Genomic DNA, 27363 nt, shown 5'->3' on the forward strand with positions numbered 1-27363 from the left:
TCTCTCTCTCTCTCGCTGTCTGTCTCTCTCACATACAACCACAGCTTCTTACCAATATTTGCATGCTATCTCCCTCATTTTGGTTTCAGACTAGGGCATGAGAAGACATATACATGTTTCCAGATATGTAAAGGGGGCTAGATTTGTTTCATTTGGCACCAGAGCAAATGGGAAATGGGCAGAAGCTGCCGAGCTACATCTTGGCTTGATGAGGAAGTACATACCCTAATAAGTCAAGTCACCTAGGAGTCAACTGCATTGTGGTTTCTTCCTTGGAAGTCTTCCAGTCAAGCCTGGCTGAGTATTTATGATAAAAGTAAGCAAGAAGATCTGGGTTGGACTAAATGACCTCTGAGGTCTCTTAAATTTTGAAACAATTTCATGAAAATCACCCAATCAGACAGATCCCATTTTCCTTGTCTCCATGATCATCTGAAAATTTTAGATCATAAGATCATTATTTTAGATCTGGAAAGCAATGACTCAGAGACTATTGAGTCTAACCCCTTCAGTACAAATGAGTAAACAGATCCAAGGAGGATAATAATATGCCCCAAATCATCAGTTTTATGCAGGATTAGAATCCACTTCTTCTAGCTTCAAATCCAGGCTCTTTTCACAGACCCTTTCTTCCCATCTACATTTGGTTAAAATCAATACATAGAATACATAAGGTAGAGAATAGATCTGGGATTCAACTGGCATGGGGTATCCCCAGCAACTTTTAGCCTTAGAGAGATGCCTAAAACACAGAGAAGGTAAGTGGCTTTCGCTCACACAGGCAGTAAGAATCAAAAATGGTACCTGAACTCAGATCTTTGCATCTGTAAGACCAACTCTATAACCTAGGAAGCCCTGTCTTCATTTTCTATTGAGAATTGGGCAAACTAGAGGGCTAACAAGAAGGAATATGATACTAATAGGAAAGACAGTGTTGTTTAATGGAAAGAACACATTATATTAATACTATAATATTTATAAATCACTTAGCACATTGCCGGAGCATTGTAGGTATAATGGAAATACTTATTCCCTTCCCCTATCCCCTACTAGTAGCCAGGTGATTTGTGTTTTAGGCTTTATTCTTTATTCCAACAAAAGCTAGAATTTGGGTAGTACATAATCAAAAGTATGACAGTTACCTGGCCCGCTTAACTCAAAGGATGGCTATGGGAGAGCTGATGAGACAAAGCCAAGTACCTGCAACATCATGCCCCTACAAGATGCTCACTAAATGCTGAATGAATGAAAGTCACCAAAAGAAAGTAGTGGAAATCAGGAATTTTAAAAAATATTTATATAGCATTTCAAAGTTTGTAAAGCACTTTATCAATATCATCTTATTTTATTCTCACAACCATGCTGGGCATTATTATTATTATCATTCCCATTTTACAGATGAGGAAATTGAGGCACAGAATTTAAGTGTCTAAATAAACCAGGGCCACACAAGGTATAAGACTCAGGCCATTCCAGGGCCAGCACAGTATCCACTGTACCACCCACTGGCCCCCTCTCTGCCATTAAATGCCACCTTGCCAGTTTCTGTGGATTTTGGTTTCTTTACCTATAAAACAGAGATGATCATATGTGTCAAATTGTCTTTCAGAATCCTTGTAAGGATTAAATCAGACAAATCCCATGAGATAAGTGTGCGCCATATTTTGAGAAGAAGAAAATAAAATATAAGTGTAAGGAAATGGTAGGGGAGACAGGAGAAAGCCAGGCTGGGACAAACTTTGCCTACTTCACATTATTTCCAAAGGCCTCATCTGGCCTCAGGCCAAAATACCACAGGCTATTGACCCCTGCAGGAACAGCCTCTTGTGATTAATTAAATTGCCATCTGTTTACCAAGAACATTTTACTTCTGAATGATAGCGCTTAGCCATCATACATCTCACACCAGAAAGCACACCCAGTCACTATAAGAGGTGATTACTTAAATCCAGAAATCCCCAATGTCTTGCTTCTAAAATATGTTTTTTTAATAGGAAAATGTGTTTAAAATGAGTGTACATGTACAACCCATATCAGATTGTTTGCTGTCTTGGGGAGGGGGGTGATAAGGGAGAAAAGGAGAAAAAAATTGGAATTAAAATCTTGCAAAAATGAATGTTGAAAGCAATCTTTACATATAACTGGAAATAAAATACTATTAAGTGAAAAAAAAAGCAACATAGCTAAAATGGAAATATGCTCTATATGATTGCACATGTATAATTTCTACCAAATTGCTTATCATCTCAGGGAAGGGGGGAAATGAAAAAGAGGGAGGGAGAAATGTTTTTAAAGAATGTTATAAATAGGGGCAGCTTGGTAGCGCAGTGGATAGAGTACCAGCCCTGAAGTCAGGAGGACCTGAGTTCAAATTTAGTGTCAGACACTTAACACGGTCTAGCTGTGTGACCCTGGGCAAGTCACTTAACCCCAATTGCCTCAGGGGGGAAAAAGAATGTTAAAAGTTGTTTTCATGTGCAATTGGAAAAAATAAAATATTTTAAAATATTAAAAATAAATGAAATATGTCCTTAAAGGTGAACAAGGAATGGTAATGGTAAATCTGCAGATTTATATTCTGAAGCAGGGATTTTTAATTTCTTTTGCTATCCTGCAATAGAAGCTTAGTCTTTGTGGATTCAAAACTGGCTTCAGATATTCATTAACTGTTTATCTCAGTTTCCTATTACTGAGTTACAGTTACAGAATGTGTTACACTCTCTAGTACCTTTGATACTCCAGTATTTTTGCCAAGAAAACCCCAAAGAAGAGTTGAATATGACCTAAAAATAAATGAAAAACTGAAAAATGAGCTGTAGAAGAAAATAGCAAACCACTCTAGAATTTTGGCCAAGAAAACCTCAACTGGATCAAAGAGTGTCAAACTAGATTGAGACAATTGAACAACAGCAAGAAAATAAAGTCTGAACAGTGTCTTCCTTTCATCTTAAAGACCCAAATCACAATAAGAAAAATATTTAATTTTATATGAGACTTGATTTTATCTTAGAAATCCCTAACTTATAAGACCACATGTCAATAGTTGTAAAGATCCTTAGAGGTCATAGAGGACAATCCCCACATTTTAACAGGGAGAAAACTGAGGTCCACAGAATTTAAGTAATTCATCTACAATCCCATTAATAATAAATAGAAAGAGCAAGATTTGAATTCATATCCCATAACTTCAAGTTTAAAGCCCTAACTACTCCACTACTTTGTTTTAATCCTGGCAATTTCCCATAGGTTTTTAGAGATTTCCCTTGGGCAATATCACTCTTTATAAAGCCCATGGATTTGTTCAATCAAAAAGCATTTATTAAACATATACTGTATACCAGGCACTGCCCAAAGAAAAACAAAAGTATTATGCCTTTCCTCAAGAAACAGCTATTAAAATAATGAGGGTGGGAGAGAGAAGGAAGAGTATCCATTAAAATTAAAAGGAAATTTCATGAGGAGAGGTGAGACTCCTTGGGACCAGTTATAGAGTCTTCAAATTGAATTTGCCTGGAGATTCTCACAGTTAGAGGTGACAGGGTGAAGTCTTAGCTGCATCTGTCTCCAAGATGAGTTATTAGGCCTTGAAATCTGATATTTCCGATTTGTTGACTCCCTCCGATCCTGTTTCCTATATCTGGATATGCTGCAGCAATTTCTCTGTAACTACACCACGATGTGACTAGAGAGAGTGTGTTTATATACTCTTCTTCCAAGGATTTTTTTTAACTGGTTCAATTTCCTGATACTTGTATGTAGATGTGAAGCTTAGCTCAGAAACAGGTGCTTCATCAACGTTTCGTGGACTTGAAATTTACTCAAGAGACTGGCACAAAATCACATGATTCTTCCAGTTCGTTGCCAAATGAAATATTTTTAGTTTCCAGTTAAAAGTGGAATCATTTTTGCCCTTCTATATTGATGTAAAACAAATCACTAAACCGTGTACGTGCATTTATATGAATATAACTATATATTTTTTGCTTATATTTCATTTAAATGTGCTGTGAAAGTATGTTTTGATCATGACTCAAAACTGGAATGCAGGGAGTTATATTCCTGGCTAATCATTCAATGTTTCTACAGAATCATGGAATTTTAAGGCTAGAAAGGACTTCAGAAATGATTTCTTTATATCCTTCATCCTAAATACTCCTAACAGTGGTTTTTAATCTTTTTTTTGTGTGTGTAATGGATGCCTTCATCAATCTAATGAAGTCTCCAGTACTTTTCTCATAGTAAGATGCTTTTGTTTTTGTTTTTTAATACATAAAATAAAAAAAAACCAGGATGACAAAGAAAACCAATTACATTGGAATAAATGTGTGATTTTTCTTAAAATTATCTGTAGATTCAGGAAGACTAAAAAGAGCTGCTGCTAAACATGAAAATAATAACAGATAGGGTACCCCCCAAAATAGCTATGCCAGGAATCAGATGATGTTGCCCTACTTAGACGGCATCAAAGCTGCGTGGCTACTTAGGTACAGATTGGATGAGGTGAATTTTAAGATCCTTTCTGGCTTTGAGATTCTGTGGCATAGTGAAGAAGGGCTCTAAAAATAGCTGACCGGATATTCCACTGGCCTTCATTACATGAGAATATTTTGTGTCAAGGTTAATTCAAGAGAGCAGATCTCTCTGAGCTCCAAAAAGGGCCCTACTACATTTTTCTCTGATTGAAATGTTTTAATATCTCTTTATAGATTAAATTAGGATGAAATGTCTTGGTAAGTAAATTCTTTGACTTAGAGATCTCTGTCAATTTACAAACACTAATACATGCTAAATTTTAATATTAAAAATTAAGTTATATTTCCCCCAAAAAACTTCTATACTAACTTAACAGAGAAAACAAGGTTTATATCAAATAGAACTTTGATTCAAAATTCTTTCCTATGAAAGCAGGAAAGTTTTACACTTTCTGACTCTACTATATCTCATATTTCATGCTACAAATTTTTGTTATTGTTCAATCATTTCCAACTATTCATAACCCTATTCAAAGTTTTCTTAGAAAAGATACTGAAATATTTTGCTATTTCCTTCTCCAGATAATTTTACAGATTAGTAAACTGAGGCAAATAGAATTAAATGATTGGCCCAAGGTCACATAGCTATTACATATATGAATTGAGTCTTCCTGACTCCAGGCCTGGCACTCTACTATGTCACCTTGCTGCTCCATGCTACAAATAGGGTTAGATTTGATTGACACTTTCATAGGAAATCTTTTACAAAAAATTAGATATTAAACAGGAATGATTTCTTTGAAATAACCAATAAACTAATGATTGAAAATATTCTGACACTTAGGGGAAAGCTTGAACGGAGCTAGAAAAAGCATATCTGAAAGTAGGAGTCAATATTTAACAACCAGCTCTAGGGGAAAAACGTATTCAGGACTCACTTTTAGGTTAAACTGTGCTATTAACATTTTCTCCATCACTTTCTTTTCTTTCTTTCTTTCTTTTTTAATTAAAGCTTTTTATTTACAAAACATATGCATGGGTAATTTTTCAACATTGACTCTTACAAAACCTTCTGTTCTAAAATTTCCCTCCTTCCTCCCACCCCATCCCCTAGTCCATCATTTTCTTAAATCTAAGACAATTAATAAAACAATAAAGCCTTGATTTGTAGCATTTGCTAATTTCCAAGCTATAAATGATCATATTGAAAATTTAAGAATCAGCAGCCAGTAGAGTTAACTTCAGAATATCCCTGTTTGAAAGCACAGGGCATTAAGTGTGAGCAACTTAGCACAGAGCAATGGAGAAACTCATAATCATAGAGAAACATGGATCATTAAACTGTACATAAAGATTCTTGCAGGTTGTATATCAACTTCTTGTGGCTGAATTATTTCAATTGTGTCAAGTCTCTTTGTGGTTCCATTTGGAGTTTTCCAGGCAAAGATACTGGAGTGTTTTGCCATTTCCTCCTCCAGATCATTTTACAGATGAGGAAACTGAGGCAGACAGAGATAAGTGACTTACACAGCTATTAAGTATTTGAGGTCAGATCTGAACTCAGAAAGATGAATTCTCCTGACTCCAGATCAAATGCTCTTTCCACTGGGCCATTTAGCTGCCACATATTGGATTAGAAAACCATGCAGCTGATCATCATTCCCGGATTCTATAATTTTTCAAATTAGCCTACAAGTTCAAATTTATTTACTACCCCCCAAATTAATACTCACCGACTTTCTTGGTCATTCAGGGACATGTGCAGGGTGGCGGAAAAATTATCGCCTGTTGATCATGTTCCCAGCTGAGGTTAAACAAGGTCAAACACTGACTTCTTGTTTCAGCTCTTTCATAAAAACAAGTGTCCTTTTTGCGGTCTATTTAGCGCTGCATTTTTCACATTTTTATGCTTTTTGTTATTGATTTTGCTGTTTAAAATGGCCCCAAGCAAAATGCTTCTAGTATTTCTAAGTTCAAGGAAGCGCTGATGTGCCTTATGGAGAAAATGTATGTGTTAGATCAGCTTTGTTCTAGCGTGAGTTAGAAACTGCTGGCCCTGAATTCATAGTTAAGGAAGAAGTAAAAGGAAAATGGCCAGTCTGTCTATATGTGAAGCTGCTCTGCAAAGTGCTGAAGTAGATACTGTGACCAGAGCTTGCAGGAACCTATTCCATATTTCCCCTAGGAGCAGTGGTTCAGTATTTGTCTAATTCAGTATTCATAGTGACTTTCTAGAACATAGCTATGTTATATTATTATTATACACAGCTATGCTCCACCACAAGAACAGACTATATTAATATTATTGATATTCTACAGTATTTTTTTTAAGGCAATCAGGGTTAAGTGTCTTGTTCAGGGTTACATAGTGAGTAAATATCTGAGGCCAAAATTGAACTCAGATCCTCCTGACTCCAGGGCCAGTGCTCCCCCAGTTGTCCATTTTACTATATTCTTATAGATTTTGATAACTATTTCTCAATTACATTTCGTCCTGATTAAGGCTGCCCTCAGTGGTGTTGAAGACCATGTATTTAACACCTCTTGTGCGAAGGAAAGAATACTGGATTTGGATTCAGAGAATGTGGGATAAAGTCTTGCGTCAACTATTTGTATCATTGGATATATAATGGTCCTCAGTCATTCATTATTTCTCATTTTATTTCTTGTAAAATAATAGCATTGAACTAGATCATCTCTAAGGTCTCTTCCAACCTGAATTCTATGTCCATGAAAATGGACATACTGGTCTCTTTTTCACATTTAAAATTCTAGATATGTACCACAGGACTTAACCCTACTAAAATCCTAACCCAAATTATGATGGAAAGAGCTGGGGACCTCAAGTTGGTAAGATTCGATTTCTCCTCATCTGTTTGCCTTGGGACAAGGAATTTTCCCTTTTTTGATTGTAAAAAATAAGGAGATTAATAAGTCTAATTTCCTGGTTAGTCTTTCGTGTATCTTCCAGCTCTGTGGTTTTACTCTTATTTAGAAATTTAAGTTTTTTTTTTCTTCAGGGAATGGCAAGTAATTTTTATTATTTTGGGATCTGTAATTTCATTAGTAGATTATTCTGCCAATAAACATTCATTAAGTATGTGCCAGGTGGATATCTAGGTTATACAGTAGTTAGAGAATCAGGACTGGAGTTAAAGATCTGAATTAAAATCCAGCCCCAAACTCTAACTAGCTGTGTGATCCTGGGCAAGTCTCTTAACCTTAATTGCCTCAGTTTCCTCATCTGTGGAATAAGCTGGAATAGAAAATGGTCACCCCTCCCATATCTTTATCAAGAAAACCTCAGTTGGGTCACAAAGAGACAACTGAATGTCTGAACAATAATAACAAAAACGCGCCAGATTCTATGCTGTGTTGGGGATACAAAAAGAGGCAAAAGATAGTCCCTGTCCTCAAAGAGCTTACAATCTGATGGGAAAGATAATGTGCAAACAAATACCAAGCAAATTATACACAGGAAAAATATGAAATATTCACCAGAGGGAAAGCACTGGCATTAAGAGGGATTGAAGAAGGTTTCCTGTGGATGAATCTTCCCTTGAAGAAAGCTAATATCTACCAATGCATGCCAGACCCTGTCTGCAAATTATGAATAACTTTAGAGAGGGGAGCACTGAGACATTATAGGAGGTCTACTTTTAGTGTCTCAGTTGGATCTTAAATCCAGGCTATGATGAGCAGAGGCTGGCTCTCTCTATAACAGCAAATAATCCTTTCAAATTTGCAACTACCAGACTGTTTTATAAAATAGTACATGACAATATAATTTATAAAATCGAGGCTAACCAGATGCTTTAGTAATATATCGGTTTCTGTACCTATTCCTCCATGCCTGATCTTTGTGCCTAGGTATGACCTAAAAAGGAGGGAGAGTTGATGAAACAGTGGCAAAGAACATTTGTTAGGAGTTGGATAACTCGTATTCAGATCCCAGTTTGTTTACTTCCTACATCTGTGACCATGGGCAAGGTCTCTTTACCTGTAGACCTATTTCCTCATCTATTAAAAAATAAATATATTTTTATAGTACTCCTAAGTTTTATAAAATTATTTATGTAAAACACTTTATTTGTATAAAACACAAACATTATCTCGCTTTATCCTCTGGATAACTAGGTGCTAATATTATCTCCATTTAACAGCTAGGAAGCCAGAGCTAACAGATTTGCACAGCTATTAAGTATTTGAAGAAATATTTGAACTCAGGTCTCACGGAATCTAGCTTCGATACCCTATCCATTTCGCCACCTCGCTGCTTTAGCAAATGAGGGGGTTAGACTCAATATCATCTAAGTTCCCATTCTATTAAAATTTATAAGTTTAGTTTAATTTACTAACAACCTACATAGGCAGGGGCCTACTTGATGGAAGTGGCCCTCTTTCAGCTTTATTATTTCCATAGAATTGAACTCAGTACCTTGAACATAATAGTGTTAGTCAATAAACACTTCTTAAATATCTGTTATGTGTCATGCACTGTATTAAAAACAATGGATAAAAAGAAAGGTAAAAGATAGTTCCTGTTTTCAAGATATTAATGCTTAAAAAGGGAGATAGCATGCAGTCAAGTACTTACAAACAAAATACAGCATAAGAGAAAAAAGGGAAAATGCTAGCATGAAGAGGGATTAGGAAAGTCTTGTAGAAAGTAGGATTTTAGCTGGACTTGAAGGAAGCCTGGAGGTGGAGATGAGAAGGAAGAGAATTCCAGGCATTAATTAATAAGAGGAATTCTTCAAGCAGCTCTTACCAAAAGGTGAACCTTTTGTTCAGGGCAAGTGATGGACACTTCCCCATCCAGGATGTGGGCTATGTCTTTTGGCACTTTGCTGAGAAGATTAAGGATGGCTCCTGATTGGGTTTCAGAGGCTATGGCTGCATCCAAGATGACTGGCTAGAATTTAGGGGAGGATGGACTATTTATTGGTCAAGGAGCCATTCCTGTTTGCTAGCCTATAAAAAGGATCCCTGAATCCCCTTAGCTTTCTGCCTTTTCTTCTGTTTGCCCTCTCTGGAGGTCAGTCTAGAGGAGTCTGGGATTGGCAAACACCTATTTCTCTCCACCTCCCTTCTCGTCCCAAGGAATCAACATTAGCTGACTTAGGGTTGAACCACTGGGAGTTACAACCTAATAAATTGTCCTGAGAGGAAAGTTCTTGATAAAGGACTTTCTTGGCAAGGATAGATTTTCTACAAACTCACATCAACGGCAGCATACAAATGCTGACCCTTATGATTCAAGACAGGAGTTCATGGATAATGTTCCTGAACTGAAATCTCCCAAATTGAAAAGGTAGAGATTTTGATTTCCTAGGTAGCATGATCCTACAATCAGGCCTTCTAATTAGTGAAGGGACATTTCTTGGAACAAGAGCAGCTTTGAAGGTTGCCTCAGGACTAACACTGATTTCAGGAAAGCAATCACTGATTTCTAGAAAGAGAAAGGAATTTTCTGAGCAGCTTGCTTCTTGGAGAAATAAAAGTTTCTCACTTGTGGCCCTTCAGTTAGAGAAGCACGGGAGGTAAAAGCTGAACCCAAGGAGGACCAAGAGATCTGGACCTTCCCACTCTCCTTACTGCCTTACATGGAATTATTAGTACCATATAGGTGGGAAGGATGGAGCAACATGGTACAAGCAAGAGAATATTGTTACAAGATCTGTAAAAAGTGTTTTGCAAACCTTAAATTACTACATAAATATTAGTTATTATTATAGATATTCCTTGTTACATGGCTTGCTATAATCTGTAAGAGTATACAGCCATACCACAAATTAGATTATATCCCTTAAAATAGTAATGTCAAACTCAAATATAAAACATTCCTGCCAGTCATTTATTGACTTAGAAACTCACAAATTAATGCTATCTATATTGGATTTTATTTTTGTTTATTTTATTAAACATTTCCTAATTAAACATTTTAATCTGGTTTTGGAGGCAGTTTGCCACGTCTACTTTAATATATGACAACTACATTTATGAACCCTAAAATGAGGATTTTAAAGCAAATTTCACTGTATTCCACTCCTATTCCATCTCCCTTCTGAAAATTCTGAAGGAGTAGGATTTTTTTTCTGAGCTGTAAATTCTCCCATCAAAAATGGGAATGTTGCCTAACATGACAAGTTGCCTTTGATACTAGTTATAGAGTAAATCAAATTTTAAAAATGTGTTCTCTTGCGCTGATCCACTGGACCACCCATCAGTAGGACCTCCCTTTGGGCTGATTCTCTCATGGTACCAGGGATGATCTGCCCTGAGCCATTCATGCTATTTAGCCTGATTTCCCTTGTGACCAATAGTATGTATTTATGAGAGGGCAGCTACCTTGAGTCAGACACCCAGAACAAACTGGACTGAAAAGAAACTAACTGCTCCATGAAGAAACTGAACCTGTAACCTTGATCTTAGCACTTTATCCTAAATAACTGGGCTGACTGCTACAGAGCATATAATAAAACATCACAAATCACCCACCCACAATTTTAATAAATAACTAATTCTACATTATACTTAGTCGAAAGGTTATTTTTGCAACTTGGCAGATTGACTTTATTTTTAAAAATCTATTTTAATATCCAAAGTCAAATAAGATAACTAAGCAAAGATTAAAGTCAAGAATGCGTAGACTGGGAAGGATAAGGGAAGGAATAATTAGTCAGTTTAACTAAATTTATAACTCTTTAACTTTGACCCAAATGGCTAATTATTTTTTGACATATTTTGGAAACAATCTTCTCTCTAAACCAACCTATGCATTCTTAGTTCTGATTCTGCATAACTATCTTATTTGACTTTTAACATTGAGATAGAAAGTTTAAAAGTATAATAGATTAACTCTGCCTGTTTCCAGTCATGGAATTTAGCCACACTTAGAAATCTGGTTTTGCATTTAAGATTAATGCAGTTTAACATACTTCAGGAAAAATGAAGTATTTAAGAGAAAAACATGCCCACTGAGATAAAAATATCAATAAAACAGACAAAAATTATCTAGTCAATAAACAAGATATTTATCCCACAGGTTCTTTTCACAAGGGAACAAAGGGTAAACAGATACATGTAATTTTTACTACCCAAAGCACATGAGTTATCAGGGGTAGGCAAGAGTTACAGGGTACAGAAAAGTTAGATTTTCAAATTATTATGTTATCTCTTTTGGGAAAATTCAATATTTCAACAGTCAACATTTCTTTTGTGTAGCAATGATCCTAATCTTGACTCAATTCAACATTACAATAGTACTGTTTTTATAGAATAGAATCATTGAGTATTAGAGTTGCATGGAATCTTAGAACTGATTTAAAAGGACGTCTCATTCTGTTCTAGTTTACACAATGGAAAAAAGAACCAGGATCAAACTGATTTGCTTTTGAAACAAAACTTTTGGCCTCCCACCTTTTGGCTCATCTGGTCAGCTCCCTAATCAGCTCCATAATATGGCTCACTTACTTCCACCAAGCCTTGTCACACCCTGGGACGGGCTCCAGCTACTCTTAGTTAAAAGCTTTCCTTCCTGTCCCTTTGTTGCTGGTATGATGTCTGGATTTTTGACTATAATTATTCCCTTGCCAATGGAGCTTGAATAAATGTCCCTTTTCTGGTTTCTCCATCCTTCTTAAAAAAACCTGTCTTATGCTCAAGTGCTTTTGCTACCCTGGAATCCTTGTGAGGATAAAGATATTGGGAACCATCAAGAGAGAGACCTAAGCAAAATTAAAATATTTTCAAGATTGTTGTAGACAAAGTAAGCAATAGAGTTCTTAATAAAGGGAAGTCCCCAGTGTTGACTTGAAAATTACATAAGATCAGAGCTGTGGTTCTGAATATTGTGTTATATAACACAGTATGAAAATATAGTGTATGTTCACTTTGTCAAAAATGGAGTAGGAGCATGTCAGATAATAGGGAAGGGTGTAAATCAAGAAGCATTATATATTTATTTAGAATTACCAGCTGTAGAACCCCTGTGGCAAATAAATATTGAAATTTAAAAATTTGAGTAGTTAGCACAAATTATCAAGCCATTTAGAAATATAAAAAAGATCAATAATTAAAAGGATACAAAATATCCAACTTTAAGGTTAGATTAGTGCATGATATTGCAGAAGTGGCTATTCTTTTAGACAACTGCACAAATCACTTAATCTCAGGTTACTTCAATTTTCTCAACAGTAAAATAGGGATCCTTAAATCCTTAAGTCCCAGGATTTTTGTGGAGATAAAAAACATAATATTTTAAAATAAATGTAAAGAGTTCTGTAAACCTTAAAGAACTTTATTTTTTGTTATGATGTTAGACACTCCTCACCTTGATGTTATAAGGAAACTTTATAAAGAAAATTCTATAGTTTATGAGAAATTGTAAAGATGTTTGGGGAGACTGTTTTCTGTGACAACTGAAAATTTTAATATGTATTTAATCATAGAAAAACAAGAGTAGCTAATTAACTAGAAAATGATTATAATTTTATTAATGAGAATTGAATTATTCAGATATCCCCTCAGATTTCTAGAGTCAGAAGGATGAAATTAAATAGCAATGGATCAAGGATCAGAAAGGCTGATATACACAGGAAATATTCAGATTCTATAACCTTATTGTGGGAATTGTTTCCTTTTAAAAAAATATACATACTATTTATTTGTGAGTGTGAGTTATTCTGTAAATTCCTTTTGGGCAGGAACCATGTAAATTTTGATTGTTGTATTCCTTAGCCCCAAGCTTTGCACCTTGTAGCAATAAAGTTCATTAAATTATCTCAAGTAGGCTATACTTTCCAAAAGATGAAGCTCATGGTCTATAATTATATTAGTTTTATATGAACATAAAATTTAGCATATATGTACATATATATATATATATACATATAGCTATATATGTACACACATATGCATATACACATTTGATAAATAATTGACTGATCGATTGAACAAGAAACAAGTAACTACTAACTGGTAGTTGAGGAAGTGGTATTGGGAGGTGGTATTGCAGAGAACAAAGAGGTAAGATTAACTAATACTAACACTAAATAGCTGTGCAGATGCTCCTACTGAGACTGATCTGTGATCATTCCAGGGATTAGAATGTCAGATCAGAGAAACAATAGACCAGATCAAGCTACTGGTAGCCCAGAAGCAATTTTGGACTTCATAATAGGACTGCTTAAGACTAAAAGAGCAGGGATGCATTTACCATCACATCTGGCAATGATAAAAGGCAGAGTTATGTAGCAAACAGAAAGTTTGGTATATATTGTCTAAGTGAAAATGGGCAAGTTTTTCGCCTTCCAGGATTTCAGACAACTCTCTAAGATTATATATCACAGAGAAGGGGATGCTGTTTATAGAGAGAGTTCTTTGTTGGGTGCTTCCTACATCATTAAATCTCAGGTCCAGTTTCATTTTTTTTAAGTGAGTGTTGTACACCAATTGTCCATGAACATAATGTAGTAGGTGTAGGTAGACTTAGCCACTTCTACACAGTGATATAGGGAGTGAATAGGTTGTGTCCACTAGTTTCAGTTTCAGTGGAAATAAGAACATTCTTGGAGGAAAAGATTTAGGGATGTAATTCTGCTAATAAATTCCAGTGGTTTCTTATTACCATTAAGATCAAATACAAACTCTTCTGTTTGGTATTTAAAGCTCTGGACTCCAATCTATCCTCCCAGGTTTATTATATATTGCTTTCCTTCATATACACTCTGGTTTTAACCAAACTGCTGTCCTTCCTGTTCATCCTTCAAAATATCCCATTCCTTGTCTCTGTCTTCACACAAACCCCCAGTCCCCTCAGCCATACCTGGAACCAACTCTTTCTTAGAATCCCAAGATTACTTGAAAGACCCCTTCCAGTATGAGACATTTATTAATTTACAACCCCTACTCCTAAAATTGTTAGTGCCTCCTCCTTGGAATTACTTAATACTGACATTGAAAGTACTTATTTATTTATACAGGCAAACCTTGGAGATATTATGGGTTCAGTTCCAGGCCACCGTCACAAAGCAAATAACACAATAAAGGGAATCACATAGATTTTTTAATTTTCCAGAACATCTAAAAGTCATGTTTAGTCTCTTCTGTAGTCTATTAAGAGTAAAATAGCATCATGTCTTTAAAAACATATGTACCTTAATTATAAATACTTTGTTGTTACAAAATATTAACCATCACCTGAGCTTTTGACCAGTCATGTGTGGATGGTCTTACCTCTGTGTTGATGACTGCTGACTGATCTGGATGATAGCTGCTCAAGGCAATGTTGTCAATTTCTTTTCTTTTCTTTTCTTTTCTTTTCTTTTCTTTTCTTTTCTTTTCTTTTCTTTTCTTTTCTTTCTTTCTTTTTTTCTTTCTTTCTTTCTTTCTTTCTTTCTTTCTTTCTTTCTTTCTTTCTTTCTTTCTTTCTTTCTTTCTTTCTTTCTTTCTTTCTTTCTTTCTTTCTTTCTTTCCTTCTTTTCTTTCTTTCTTTCTTTTCTCTCTCTCTCTCTCTCTCTCTCTCTCTCTCTCTCCTGAGGCAATTGGGGTTAAGTGACTTGCTCAGGGTCACACAGCTAGGAAGTGTTAAGTGTCTGAGGCCAGATGTGAACTCAAGTCCTCTTCCCTGTCAATTTCTTACAGTAAGACAATAATTGATTCTGCCACATCAATTGACTCATTTGAATGCTTAGAGACCATTTTAGGATTATTAATTGTCTTAATTTAAATATTGTTGTGACTCAGGAAATATGGAAGCCCAAAGAGAGGGACAGAGATGGGGTAAGAGCCCATAGGTAGAGCAATCAGAACATACATAACATTTATCGATAATGCTCCATTTTATATGAGTGCAATTCATAGTTCTTCCAAACAGTTACTATAAATAACATCTGATATCATTGATCAAAAGTTACTCTAATAGATATAACAATAATGAAAGATATAACAAAAATTAAAGTGTTGGTAAATGCAAGAATTATCAAAACGTGACTCAGAGACACAGTGTGAATACGTGCTGTTGGAAAAATGGTGCTAATGCTTGTCATAGAGTTGCCACAAAACTTGGCTTAATTTTTTTTAACAAGGCAATATCTAGGAAGTGCAATAAGACAAAGTGAAATAAAACAAGGCATAATTATATTCATGTACCTTGTCTCCTTTAAGAGAATGTTTCACTTTTATCTTTTTATTCATATAATGCCTGGCACATAGTAGTAAATGCTTAATAATGTCTGTTGATTGATTGACTACGAGAGGGTCAGTCCTACAATAAGAGGCACAGTCTTGTTTCTAAGCATCATATCAGTAGACTCAGGCAGAGAATCCTTAGGAAATACCTTCTGGTCAAACACATCCATTTACATATTTATGGTACTGGAACCAGTGTAGAAAGACCAGGCTATTCCCTCCCCTGTCGCATTTAAACACAGTCCCTCTTACCACTGTATTTTAAATGCACAAGAAAAAGCATTTGGGGATGAGATGCACAGATACGGTTTTTGTCCTAAATGTCCTAAAAAGGCTTTTTCGTGGAAGCCTTTGCTAAGCTGTCTCTTAAGCAGAGAGGTGGAAGATTTTCAACAATAATATTTAGACGGAATAGCCTCAGATAAGCAAGCTGATCATTTTTCCTTGAGGACAAGGACCAGGGAGGAGGAGGATGTCCTTTCTGCTGACATTTTCAAATGATGTTATTAGAAAATACCAGCAGCAAAGAATGTTCTGGATAATATTTTTGAAAAAAGAAGAAACTCCCTAATACATGTCAGGAAGTTGCTATTATGTCACAGTTAATGGAGGAACTAAATGAATGGGGAAATATCTCTACCTTTAGACTAGAGATTATTTCCCACAACCTTGGACTTGCATTTCTCTTCAGAATTCTATCTTCTAATTTTGTACCTTTGCCCAAATGGTCCTTCATGTCTACAACACTCTCTATCCCTGTCTTTGCTTTGTAAAATTCTCACCTCCTTCAGAGCTCTGCTTAGGTAGTACCTACTACAGGAGACCTTTCCTCCTGATCTACTCAGTCAGTGATTGATTCTCATTCATTCTCTCTCTCTCTCTCTCTCTCTCTCTCTCTCTCTCTCTCTCTCTCTCTCTCTCTCTCTTTAACTCTGCCTCTCTTTTTCTATTTCTGTAGGTAGCTTCCCCTCCTTGTTTCTCTCTTCTGTCTCTTCCCCATCTCTGTCTCTCTCTGTCTCTGTCTCTGTCTTTGTGTCTCTGTCTCTCATTCTGTATCTCTGTCTCTGTCTCTTCTGTCTCTCTATTTCTCCCTGAATATCTACCTAGACTAAGTCCAGTTCGGGCCCTGGAGACTCAGAGCTTCATAAACGTTAATTAAACTGAAATAACCCCAGATATTAGTATAATACTTTCCAGTTTTCAAAGAACTTTCACCTAAATTCTTGATCCTAAACCATTCCTCTGAAGTTCATGGAGAAGTTATTTCCCATTCTGTACAAGAGATAATGGACTTGGAGAAATAAAATAACTTTTTCAAGGTCACATGAAAGTAAGTGGGAAAATTAGAATGTTTTCTACTACTCTGATGTTCATTTTTTTAAACTATAATATTCTTCTTCTCTTAAAGTGTACTATGCTGCTAACATTCTCTGGGCCTCAGTTTCTCCATGTGTAAAATAATGGGTAGAAACTATATGATTTTGAAGGTCTCTTTGACCTCTAAATTCCCATGCTCTATTTTTATTTCCTACTTACAGACTAGATAAACCCTTTCAGGCAGATCTCAGATGACATTTAGTTTAAATCAAAATTTATTAAGCACCTATTATGTGTAGAACATCTTAGTGGATAAAGAACTGACCTTGGAGCCAAAAAAGTCTGGATTCTTACCCTTCCTCCATCTGTGTGTGACTGGTTGTGTGACATTGGACAAGTCATTTAACCCGTTAGTGTCCTAAGCAATTCGCTGAAACTCCAAGTTGTAGAAGAGATACCCATCTACATAAAGGGAACTTCCTTACCCTCATCCTCATCCTGGAATTCCTTAAATCACTAAAACCACAGCTCTTTTCCCTATCCTTCAGAGTGACATGTTAGGTACTGGAGGAAGTACAAAGATCTGATAGACATGGAGTTTAAAGGGATATATATATCAAGCAAGTATAAGAGAAAATAAGACATGATTAATGCATGGATAAGCAGGATGGTATCTGGAAAGAACACTGTATTCTGAGATAGAAGGATGTGAGTTTGAAGCTGAGTCTAGCCCCTTTAAGCCTATTTATAATACTTATACTTGCTCCACATGTGGTTGTGGGGAGGATCAAGTGAGATAATATATGTAAAAGCTTTTTTAAATCACCATCATAAAAATAACATTCAGTATTTAATGGACCAACACTTATTCAACCAACCAAATATTTCTTAAGTATATATTTATTTGCTAACTGTGCTAAAGTCTTCAGAACTCAAAGAGAAGCAAAAAAAAAAAAAGGATCTCTATTTTTAAGGAACTTATATTATATTCTAATTAGAGGAGCAACATGTAAATAAATACATACATACAAAATACGTATAGAATAAATGAAGATAACTTTGTAGGTGAAAACTCTAGCAGTTGAGGGGCCTGGGAAAGAACTCTGGCAGAAAGAAATATGTGGCGTATCATTTGAGTGTTGAAGGAAACCGAGGACTCTAAGGTAGAGAAGGTGAGGATGTACGTGATGGGCAGGTAGAGTCACATAGGTAAGGTAGGAAACCCACGTGATTTCACAAATTATATACGAAATCAATTACAAAGTTTAATAGCACATTTATAGTCTTAGACTTATAATCAAATATCAAGTTTTATTTGATTAAATCAAAAAGAATGGGAGCAAAAGTAAATTCTGCCAGCTCACCATCACTTTCACCATCACATTATCATCATTAACATTAATAATCTCTATAAACTATAAACTACATAGTGCTGTGAAATTTGCAAAAATATATGACACATATTTCATTTTATCTAAGCCTGGGAGATGTCTTGTTATTAATCCCATTTTTAGATGAAGAAACTGAGGCAGACAGTGTTTCAAGTAGCTTGTCTAGGATCACATAGCTACCAAGTATCAGGATTTGAATTCAGATTTTCCAGAATTCAAGTCCAACTGCCCTACTTAGTTGCTACCTAATATATTCCATATTCATACATGCTATGTGTGTTGCTATTGTTCAGTCCTATCCAGCTCTTTTTAATCCAGTTTGGGTTTTCTAGCAAAGATTTCCTTCTCCAGTTTATTTTACAGATGAGGAAACTGAGGCAAACAGGGTGAAGTGACTTGCCCAGGGTATCACAGCTAGTAAATGTCTGAGATCAGCTTTATTAAGGAGACAAGTCTTAATAACTCCAGGTCCAGTGATGATCCATAAAATCAATCATTAATCATCTGTATTGGGCCCTAAGGTGAGCGCTCCAAAGGGCAGTAGGAGTATTCATTTTAAAAGAACCTATTCAGACCTAATAATTTAAGGAAATGGCTTAAAAGGCCCCTAAATGACTCAGTGGATAGAGTATCTAACTTGGCAATGGGAGGACTTGAATTCAAATGCAGCTCTAGATACTTATTAGTTATGTGATCCTAAGCAATTAATTTAATCTCTATCTTCTTTGTTTCTTTTTGTGTAAAATAGGGATAATGCTATCACTCACCTCATAGGATTGTTGTGAGAGAAGATTTTATATATATATATATAGTAAGATATAAATACTATTATTATGATAAAGGTACATATATATCTACATATCTATATCTATCTTATTTATCTCTCTATCATCCATCCATCTATTTGCCTGTCTATCTATCTATCTATCTATCTTAGGCCAGAGTTGAAAGCTGTAATGAGAGAAAAATAGGTTATTTGGGACAGAGGAAGGATAAGTCAAGGGAAGAATTCGAATTAACTGAGAGGAGATTCAAGAAGAACTTCAGCTACTTGGAAATTTTGCTCAGGACTTTCTTTTCTCAAGGAAAACCACAAATATTTAATACATACCTATAATGTAAAAGGACTATGTTAGATAATTTGCCTGTCCAAGAAATCAGATGGGAAGAGGTCACTCCATGATAGAGATTCTTAAATTTTTTGTGTGCCATAGTTTAACATCTTTTAGCAGTCTGATGATTCCTTCAACCCTCTTCTCAGAACATTATTTTTAAGTGGATAAAATAAAAAAAAAATGCAAAGAAAATAATGATATTGAAAATTGAATTACTCCCAGATTGAGTCCCAGCTGTAAGGCATCTACAGCCTAGACAAAGTACAGCTATTATTGAATTTTTGTGAGGTCCACTTGCCATCTCTCCTTCTACCTCCCCCCATCCATTTTCCCATTCTCCTCCTTTATCTGAAGTAATGAGGTTAAATGGGGAAGTCTGAGGTAATTTTTACAACCCCAGGAACCAAGTTTCTAACCTTACCTGGACACCCAGGTTAGAAGAGTTCCTATCTCCTGCTACACATTTCCTAACCAACCCCAGCTCCAGAGCGTGTATAAAACACTTTGCTAACCTTGAGAACACGATAAAAATATCCACCATTATTATTTTTGTAATAATGTCTATGGAAACCTAAGAGAAGCTTTACAGAGACAAGTCCAGTTGATTAAAGCACATAGAAGGTATGAGTAGTAATGCTCTGTGTTGGCAACTTTGCAGGAATCGTGTGGGTGGTCTGGTGTTGAATATTCTATGTTTGAGAAATACCACTAGAATTCTAGAGAATTTTAATAACTGGACAGGACCTTAGAAGTTATCTATTTGAAACCCTAATCGAGTTTGAATTCATTCACTCTACGGCTTTCCAGACAAGCAATTATCCAGTGTCTGTTGGAATGCAGCCACCTTGCTTTGAGAAATGTTAAGACTTCATGTTGTTATCACTTTTCACTACATAGAAAAAGACAAGTGCTATTATTCAGATGTCTTTCTAGTCTAGTTAATTGAGCAGATGCAAAGAAATGAAAAAAATCTTTTGCTTTTGAATTGGTTATAATGTATTTCAGACAACAGGACAGATTTGAGTATAAACTGACTAATGTCAAGCAAATTCATCAAGACTCAGTAGAGCATATTAAAACATGAGAGTAGTAAAAAAATAACAAGAACATTTTACAGTATAACTGGAAATTAGGATAAACAGAGGTTGAGTACCACTATCTCAAGGATAACCTTTAAATACATTTATAGAGACAGCTTCCTTCCGTGCTCCTGGATGGTACTCCAAAGTGATTTACTAGAACTATATTCACTTTCCTTGAGAGAAAGATTTGATAAAGTCAAAAACAGTCCAGGCATTTCACTGGCACATTCTTCCTGTGTGTCTCTTGGCATTGTCTTAGCTAAATTTCTGTATGTTAAGTAAGGCTAGTATATAATTCATAATCGATGAGAATGTCTATAGATCGATCTTTCCATGATGTCAAAGGGGCTTTAATGGGCCTATCCCTGGAACTAGGAGTATAAGCCTTGAATTTTATGTAACCAAAGTCCATTTGTGTTCAAAGCATCTGCATGATCATTCAACAAAATCAAATTAGTCAACATTTCTTAAGTACCTACTATATGCAGAGCAGGATCCACAACTCTTTAGTTTATTATTTCATAAATAAAACTGTGAATGAGTTGCATTGATTTTTATGGTGTCTATTATTTTCTAGTAGTTGACTCAATGTAATTGGTAGGTACTCTGCTCACCCTCAAAGATATAAACTTAATGTTTCTAGATATCATTTCCAAATCATCATAATACTTATTTCTTTAAAGTGCTTTTATCTTTTCACCGACCTCTTGGATCTCTCACAACTGTGAGAGGTAGGTATTAATCTCTGAATTTGTCAGAGGAAGCAACTGAGGCACAGAGAAGTGACTATTTAATGTCACAACTGCTAATCATTCAATGCTACATCTCTTTCTTGAGCTCCTATTTGGTCGTGTCCAACTGTTCGCTGAGCATCTCTACCTGGTTATCTCATCAATATCTCAAACTCAACACATCCCAGACTAAACTTGTCATTTTCTCCATTATTGCTTTTCCTCTTTTCAATGTACCTATTTCTATCAAGACACTACCATCCATTATCCTAGTCACTTAAACTTTCATATAATCTTGGATTTTTCCTTTTCCTTCAGTCTCACATTCCCCCATAGTTGCTATTTTCAATGAATTCTCCCTTTATGCTATCATATAAAGGTAATGATTTCAGAGGGAAAAAAACCAAACTTGGAGGACTTATATGAATTGATGCAATGTGAAGGGAGGAGAAGCAGGAGACCATGTATTCAATCCAAATGACTCATGATAAAAAAAAAAATAGTATCTACTTTCAGAAAGAAAACTGATGGACTCAGTGCAAATTAGAACATCTTTTCTTTTATTTTCTTTCCTTTTTTTTGCAATATGGATAATATGGAAATATGTTTTGCATGAATTCATATGTATAATGAGTATTTTATTTTTTGTCTTCTCAAAGGATGGGAGAAAGATTTGAGAGAATTTGGAACAGGAAATAAAAATTTTTAAAATGTATAATAGCTATCATATTAATATTCATCATCTCTCAACTCATCTGCTACCACCCATGTTCAAGCCTTTAGAGACAGATAGACAAATGGAAGAAACATTATTAAGTGCTTATTATATGCCAGGCACTGAAGCTCTCTTTAATCTGCTTCCGTTGAGCCCTTCAGCTTTATTTTATATTCTTTAAAGGCTGTATTCCATTCAGCCTAGACTGCTAGCTGATACCACCTCCTCCTGCACAGTCCCATCTCAATACATTCATGCAGACTATTGCTCATGCCTGAAAGGCTTCCTCTCTTCAATTCCTTATTTATAATTATTAGTATCCCCCACTCACTTTCTTTTGAGATCACCCAACTCAGCTGGAAATGGTCTCTCTCCTGTCTTAAATTTTTCCTCTCACCTGTTTTGAATCTGATATGTGACTGGGGGATTTGAAATAAGAACTAGGTTTTTATTGGATCTCCGGCTGACTAGCTGGTGAAGGTGAACAAGAAGCTTCATCATGCCTATGGACTCAGTTTCTTTCATCTGTAAAAGGGGACTATTATTTATATCACTCTTAAAGGGCTGTAATGAGAAAAGCACTTTGTAAACATTAAAGTGCTTTGTAAATCTTGTTTTTTCCTTCTTTCCTTCGCTCCTCTCTCACATTTTAATCCTTTTATGCACACACTTATGTCAAATCCCCCTGATTATCCTATAAACTTTCGAGGGCAAAGATTGTAATTTTTCGTCTCTGTTAAATGTCTTACACATTGGAGGGATTGCAAAAATGTTTGTGGAAATGAATTCCTTGCAGAACTGGGACCGAAAGTCAGCTTGCTTGATTCCTAGCCATGATCCCTCTTGACCAGAACACCTTGCTCACTTTAAACTCAGTTTAGTAACTGGAGCCTTTCAAAATAATTTTATTTTCTTTCAAGCACTTTCTTTTCACAAATAAACTACTTCCTTTCCCTGTATACTTTCTGCTTAAGGGAGAGGAACTTCTCCACCAGATTTACAATAATGAGGATCTTTCTATCAATCTTTTGCCAGTGAACAGGGAACAAAGAAAGTTCTACTTATACGTTCAATTGTCCTCTACCGCTTTAACCCACCACACGACCCCAAGCTGGACAGCTCCATTCCCACATAGCACCAAAGCTACCCGAAACCGGGCAGTTCCTCCCTCGCCCAAGTCCAGATAATACCGGGTTTCTCCAGTGAGTCCAGCTGCCCTCAGAGCGGAGCGAAAAGGGGGTGTAGGGGGTTCGGGGATCGAGAATAGCAGCCACAGTCCCCTGACTCACCTTGCCCATAGCGGGAGCCACCACAAGAAGTAGCAGCAACAGCAGCCTAGTCAGCAGCAACATTGGCAGCACCCGCCCGGACGCGCCCCCGGGGCTCATGTTTGCGCCAACGACGCTCAGCGCCCCAGTACCATGCACCCTCTCTCCGCTTCTCAGGATCGGCTCCCCATCCCTTCGCACCCCGCTCTCGTTCTTAGCTCAGTTTGGGGGACCTCGGGCTGAAGAAATTGGGCTAATCGTGCTTGTGAGTTTGCAGGACGGGATCTGAGAGCGCCCTCTCCCCCGTCTGGCAGAGACCCAGCCCCACTGTCCAGTCCCCTCCCCACCTCCTCGGTCCCTTCTGGGGCCTTGGGCAGCAGCCTGGGTGGGAAGAAGCGCGGTACAGGTCCCGCCCTCAGCCTCTTCTGAGGCTGCCCCCCACTCGGGGGCGCAGCGCCCGCCGGGAGGCTGGCAAGGGTGGGTGGGTAACCGCTGCCCTCCCGGGGGGCCAGAAGGGAGTAGAATTTGGGGAAGGCAGTAGCGGACCAGGGAAAGTTATGGTCCCCTGGTTCTGGGTAGCCCAAAGTCCGAGGCTACCACCCGTCAGGGCCGAGCAGGGCGGGGGTGGGGGCTGTTTTAGGGGGGAGGTGGCTGCGACGGGTGGGGTGGAGGGAGTGGTCATCGCGGCCGCATTGGCCGGGGGAGGCGCGCGGTTTGCGAGTTGGTGCCCCGCTGGCTTTTTACTCCGTTTGGTCTTTCTCGCCTTCTTTTCAGCTTCCCTTCCCTGTCCTCGTTATCCCCCCAGCCTCGGTCACAGGAGCTTGACATGAATGTGTTTTAAGGGGAGCAGGAAATCCACACCCAATTTAGGGGCGAGGTGGAGGTAGGAGATATGCGCAGGACCTCCGAGGCTGTGGCGGCGGAAGCGGTAGGGCAGCTCCGGGAGCAGCGGGCACCAGCTGGAGGTACAGCTCAGAGCCGGGGTTTTCCCAGCCAGAGAAATGCCAGTCCGCTTGGCATTCTCCAGGGTTTGGGGGCGCTGCAGCTGGGGGGGACACCTGTGGAGGAAATGATGGGAGGGGGAAAGCCATCTAAGGGCGCAGGAGCACTTGGGGTAATGCGAAAGTGGGGAGGAGGGGAAGGGAGTGACAGTTTTTTTTATTCAAGTGCCAATCCGCCAGGCTTCTACTGGATGCCTTCTCCTGGTTTGTATGTTGATTTCTTTTGGGGGGTAGAGTTACCGATCTGGCAGAGGGATCCGGAGTTGGCTCAGCCTCTGACCTCCTTTTGGCACGCATTCTCCGGAGCCCTGGCACCTTGTGAAATGCCAAGAGCAGGAGAGAGCTGAGTGGAAAGAGAACTCATCCCTTTCTTTGCGGCTTTGAGGTAGCTTTTCATGCCGAATCTTATCTGCGGAAATGCTAGCGGAAAACAAAATCTCCAGCCTCGCTGCGGGGTTTCCCTCAAGAATTGGGCCAAATTGAGGCTTGGGATGCATTTACAGCATCCATTTGTCTGTAACTTTAGGTGGGAACAGTTTGTAGATTACTGATTTTATTTGTTAACTTCCTCAAGGGTTGGATTTCAGCATCAAGTCAGAGGTATGTGGCCCCCAATTTATTTTGGGAAAGACACCATCATTGCTTTCCATTAGGATCAGAATATATGAAAAAATATATTTTGAAAAATGTGCGAATGCTTTTCAAGAAATTTTTAGTGAATGTGCAAAGTGATAGATGGCAATCAAAATATTAATCATCATAATCCATTCTCTGACTATGCTGGATAAGTCTATCAGTCGACAAGGATTTATTAAGCAGGTATGAAGTACTAGACCCCAGCAGGCAGTTTAATATGTCATTGAACTTTTTGACTTTTCTCAAGTCATTTTTCTTAATTGCATCTGAAAATTTCCCAGAGCCTGGATGCCGCGAGCTGTATTTGTCCATCTCTCATCTTATATGCGTATTTCAAGAAGTTGTATGCAAGATGGTAGGGACCTTATCTTCTTGCTTATAGAATTAGAGACAAGGAGCCATCTTTTGAACACAGGAGCAACTAAGTGTACTAGATAGAGCCCTGAGATTAAAGTCAGGAAGACCCATTTTCCTAAATTTAAATCTGACTTCTGACACTTACTAGCTGGGTGACCCTTAGGAAGTCACTTCATTCTGTTTGCCTCAGTTTCCTCATTTGTAATGAGTCAGAGGAGGAAATGACAAACTCTTTGCCAGGAAAACTCCAAATAGGTCATGAAGAGTCAGACAGATCTAAACAACAAAAATTGAGCACAAACTGCTTTATCAGGAAATTGAAACATCCCAGGGCTGCTATAAACAGACCACAGAAGTAAATTGTATAATTGCAATAACTGTGCCTATTTCTAGAGTTTATTTTGGGATAGTCTCCAGTGTGTGACTTTTCCTGCCTTTCCTATGAGATAGGACGGCAGGTGTTGTCTTCAAGAAATTGGATAGTACTCTGATACTCTTAAGTGAACTGCCATTAAAATGGATAGTGATGTTACTTCCTTGGGGTGGGGGAGGGGGAAGGATAACTACCTTAAAATCCCATGGAATGGTCTTTGTTTTTATGAATGATACATCCTGGAGGGTTTCTAAATTTAGGCTGAGACTTAATGCCAGAGGCAGGGTTACTTAGAAGATCAGAATTGGCTTTGTGATTCTATTTGGAGCAGGAAATTGGAACTACTATAAGTCATATTTACTGCAGAGAAACCAGAAATTAAAAAAGATTTCAAATTGAAATCTAGCATTATGTATTGTAAAAATATGAATAATTGAGGGTATACTAGAGGCCATTAATTCTATCATGTGGGTAACATAGGAAATAGAACAGCAGTATCTTTTAATCCTGTCTACTTGAATCAAGTACAAATGACCCTGTCAGTTTATTCCTAACTGCATCCATCTGTTTCCATCAGCATCTCTATTTTGTCACCACATAGTTCTTCTGATCATATGATTCTACTCCATAGGGTTATTGATTGACCAAAATCTTGTTAATTTTGATTTTTCTGTTTTGGTTTGGTTGTATGAGTTTGAACAAGCAGATGAAGTAGAGGCAAAAAATTTCAATTTGAAAAGAGCAGAAAAACATCTCATTTGGGTTTACATGTGACACAAAATTAACAAAGTGCAAAAATAGTTATTTGTACATAAATATTTATGACAATTTTTATATACCACATACTGGAATTGCTACACACACACACAAAATTGTTTAAATTTACAAATTCAGAGTCAAATCTGTTATGCTCTAATACCCACTGCTTAAACTGTGGTTTTGTGACCCCCCCATACGGGGTCTTATAAATGATTACGGAGATGACTTATTATCGGTGAATGTTTGATTTGTATACTTATTTTATAGACCTATATGTGTAGGGTCTTGTAACAATTTATTGGGTCAAAAGGGATCATGAGTGGAAAAAGTTTAAGAAGCCTGGTTCTAATGGACTCATTATAAAGCAATGAAGTCACACAATTCTTCCTTGAAATCCAGCTCTTTTCATAGATTAGTAAACTCATAATATTTTTGAAAGCAGTATTGCTCTGCAAAATAGCATTTCATTCATTAGAAAATAATTTAGTATTCCATCTATTCCATCTATAAAGATTATTCCATGGAAGAACTATTTAACTCCTTTTTTTTATTTATTTAACTCTTTTAAAAAAATTTATTTTCTCCATTTACATGTAAAAGAAACTTTTTTTTTGATTATACCTGTACACTGATTTTTTTAAAAAATTCCTTATGAATCCTGTTGGAAGACAAAAATCAGAACAAAAAGGAAAACCATGAGTGAGAAAAATAGAAGAAAAAGGAGAAAAAAGTGAACATAGCATGTGGTGATTTACCTTTAGACTCCATACTTCTCTCAGGACGGCATTTTCCATCCAAAGTTTATTTGGATTGCCTTGGATCACTAAACTGCTGAGAAGAATGAAGTCTGTCTTAATTGATCATCACACAGATTTGCTGTGTACAATGTTTTTCTGGTTCTGCTTGTTTCACTCAGCATCAGTTCATGTCAATCTTTCTAAAATCAGCCTATT

The 27363-nt window shown here is 37.0% G+C and overlaps 2 protein-coding genes across 2 annotated transcripts in view; one reads left to right on the forward strand and one right to left on the reverse strand.

Moving 5' to 3' along the window:
* Nucleotides 1-23892, reverse strand: part of COL4A3 (collagen type IV alpha 3 chain) — a 145876-nt gene extending 121984 nt beyond the window's left edge. The window contains exon 1 of the mRNA XM_031957944.1: nt 23306-23892. Within this exon, the coding sequence (XP_031813804.1) occupies nt 23306-23404 (99 nt within the window). The 5' untranslated portion in view covers nt 23405-23892. The remainder of the gene's footprint in view (nt 1-23305) is intronic.
* Nucleotides 23893-23963: 71 nt separating this feature from the next.
* Nucleotides 23964-27363, forward strand: part of COL4A4 (collagen type IV alpha 4 chain) — a 141228-nt gene continuing 137828 nt past the window's right edge. Inside the window, exon 1 of the mRNA XM_031957942.1 lies at nt 23964-24249. The gene's annotated coding sequence lies outside the window, so the exon portion shown is untranslated. The remainder of the gene's footprint in view (nt 24250-27363) is intronic.

The sequence above is a fragment of the Sarcophilus harrisii genome, chromosome 3 (assembly GCF_902635505.1).
Source record: "Sarcophilus harrisii chromosome 3, mSarHar1.11, whole genome shotgun sequence".
Classification (NCBI taxonomy): domain Eukaryota; kingdom Metazoa; phylum Chordata; class Mammalia; order Dasyuromorphia; family Dasyuridae; genus Sarcophilus; species Sarcophilus harrisii.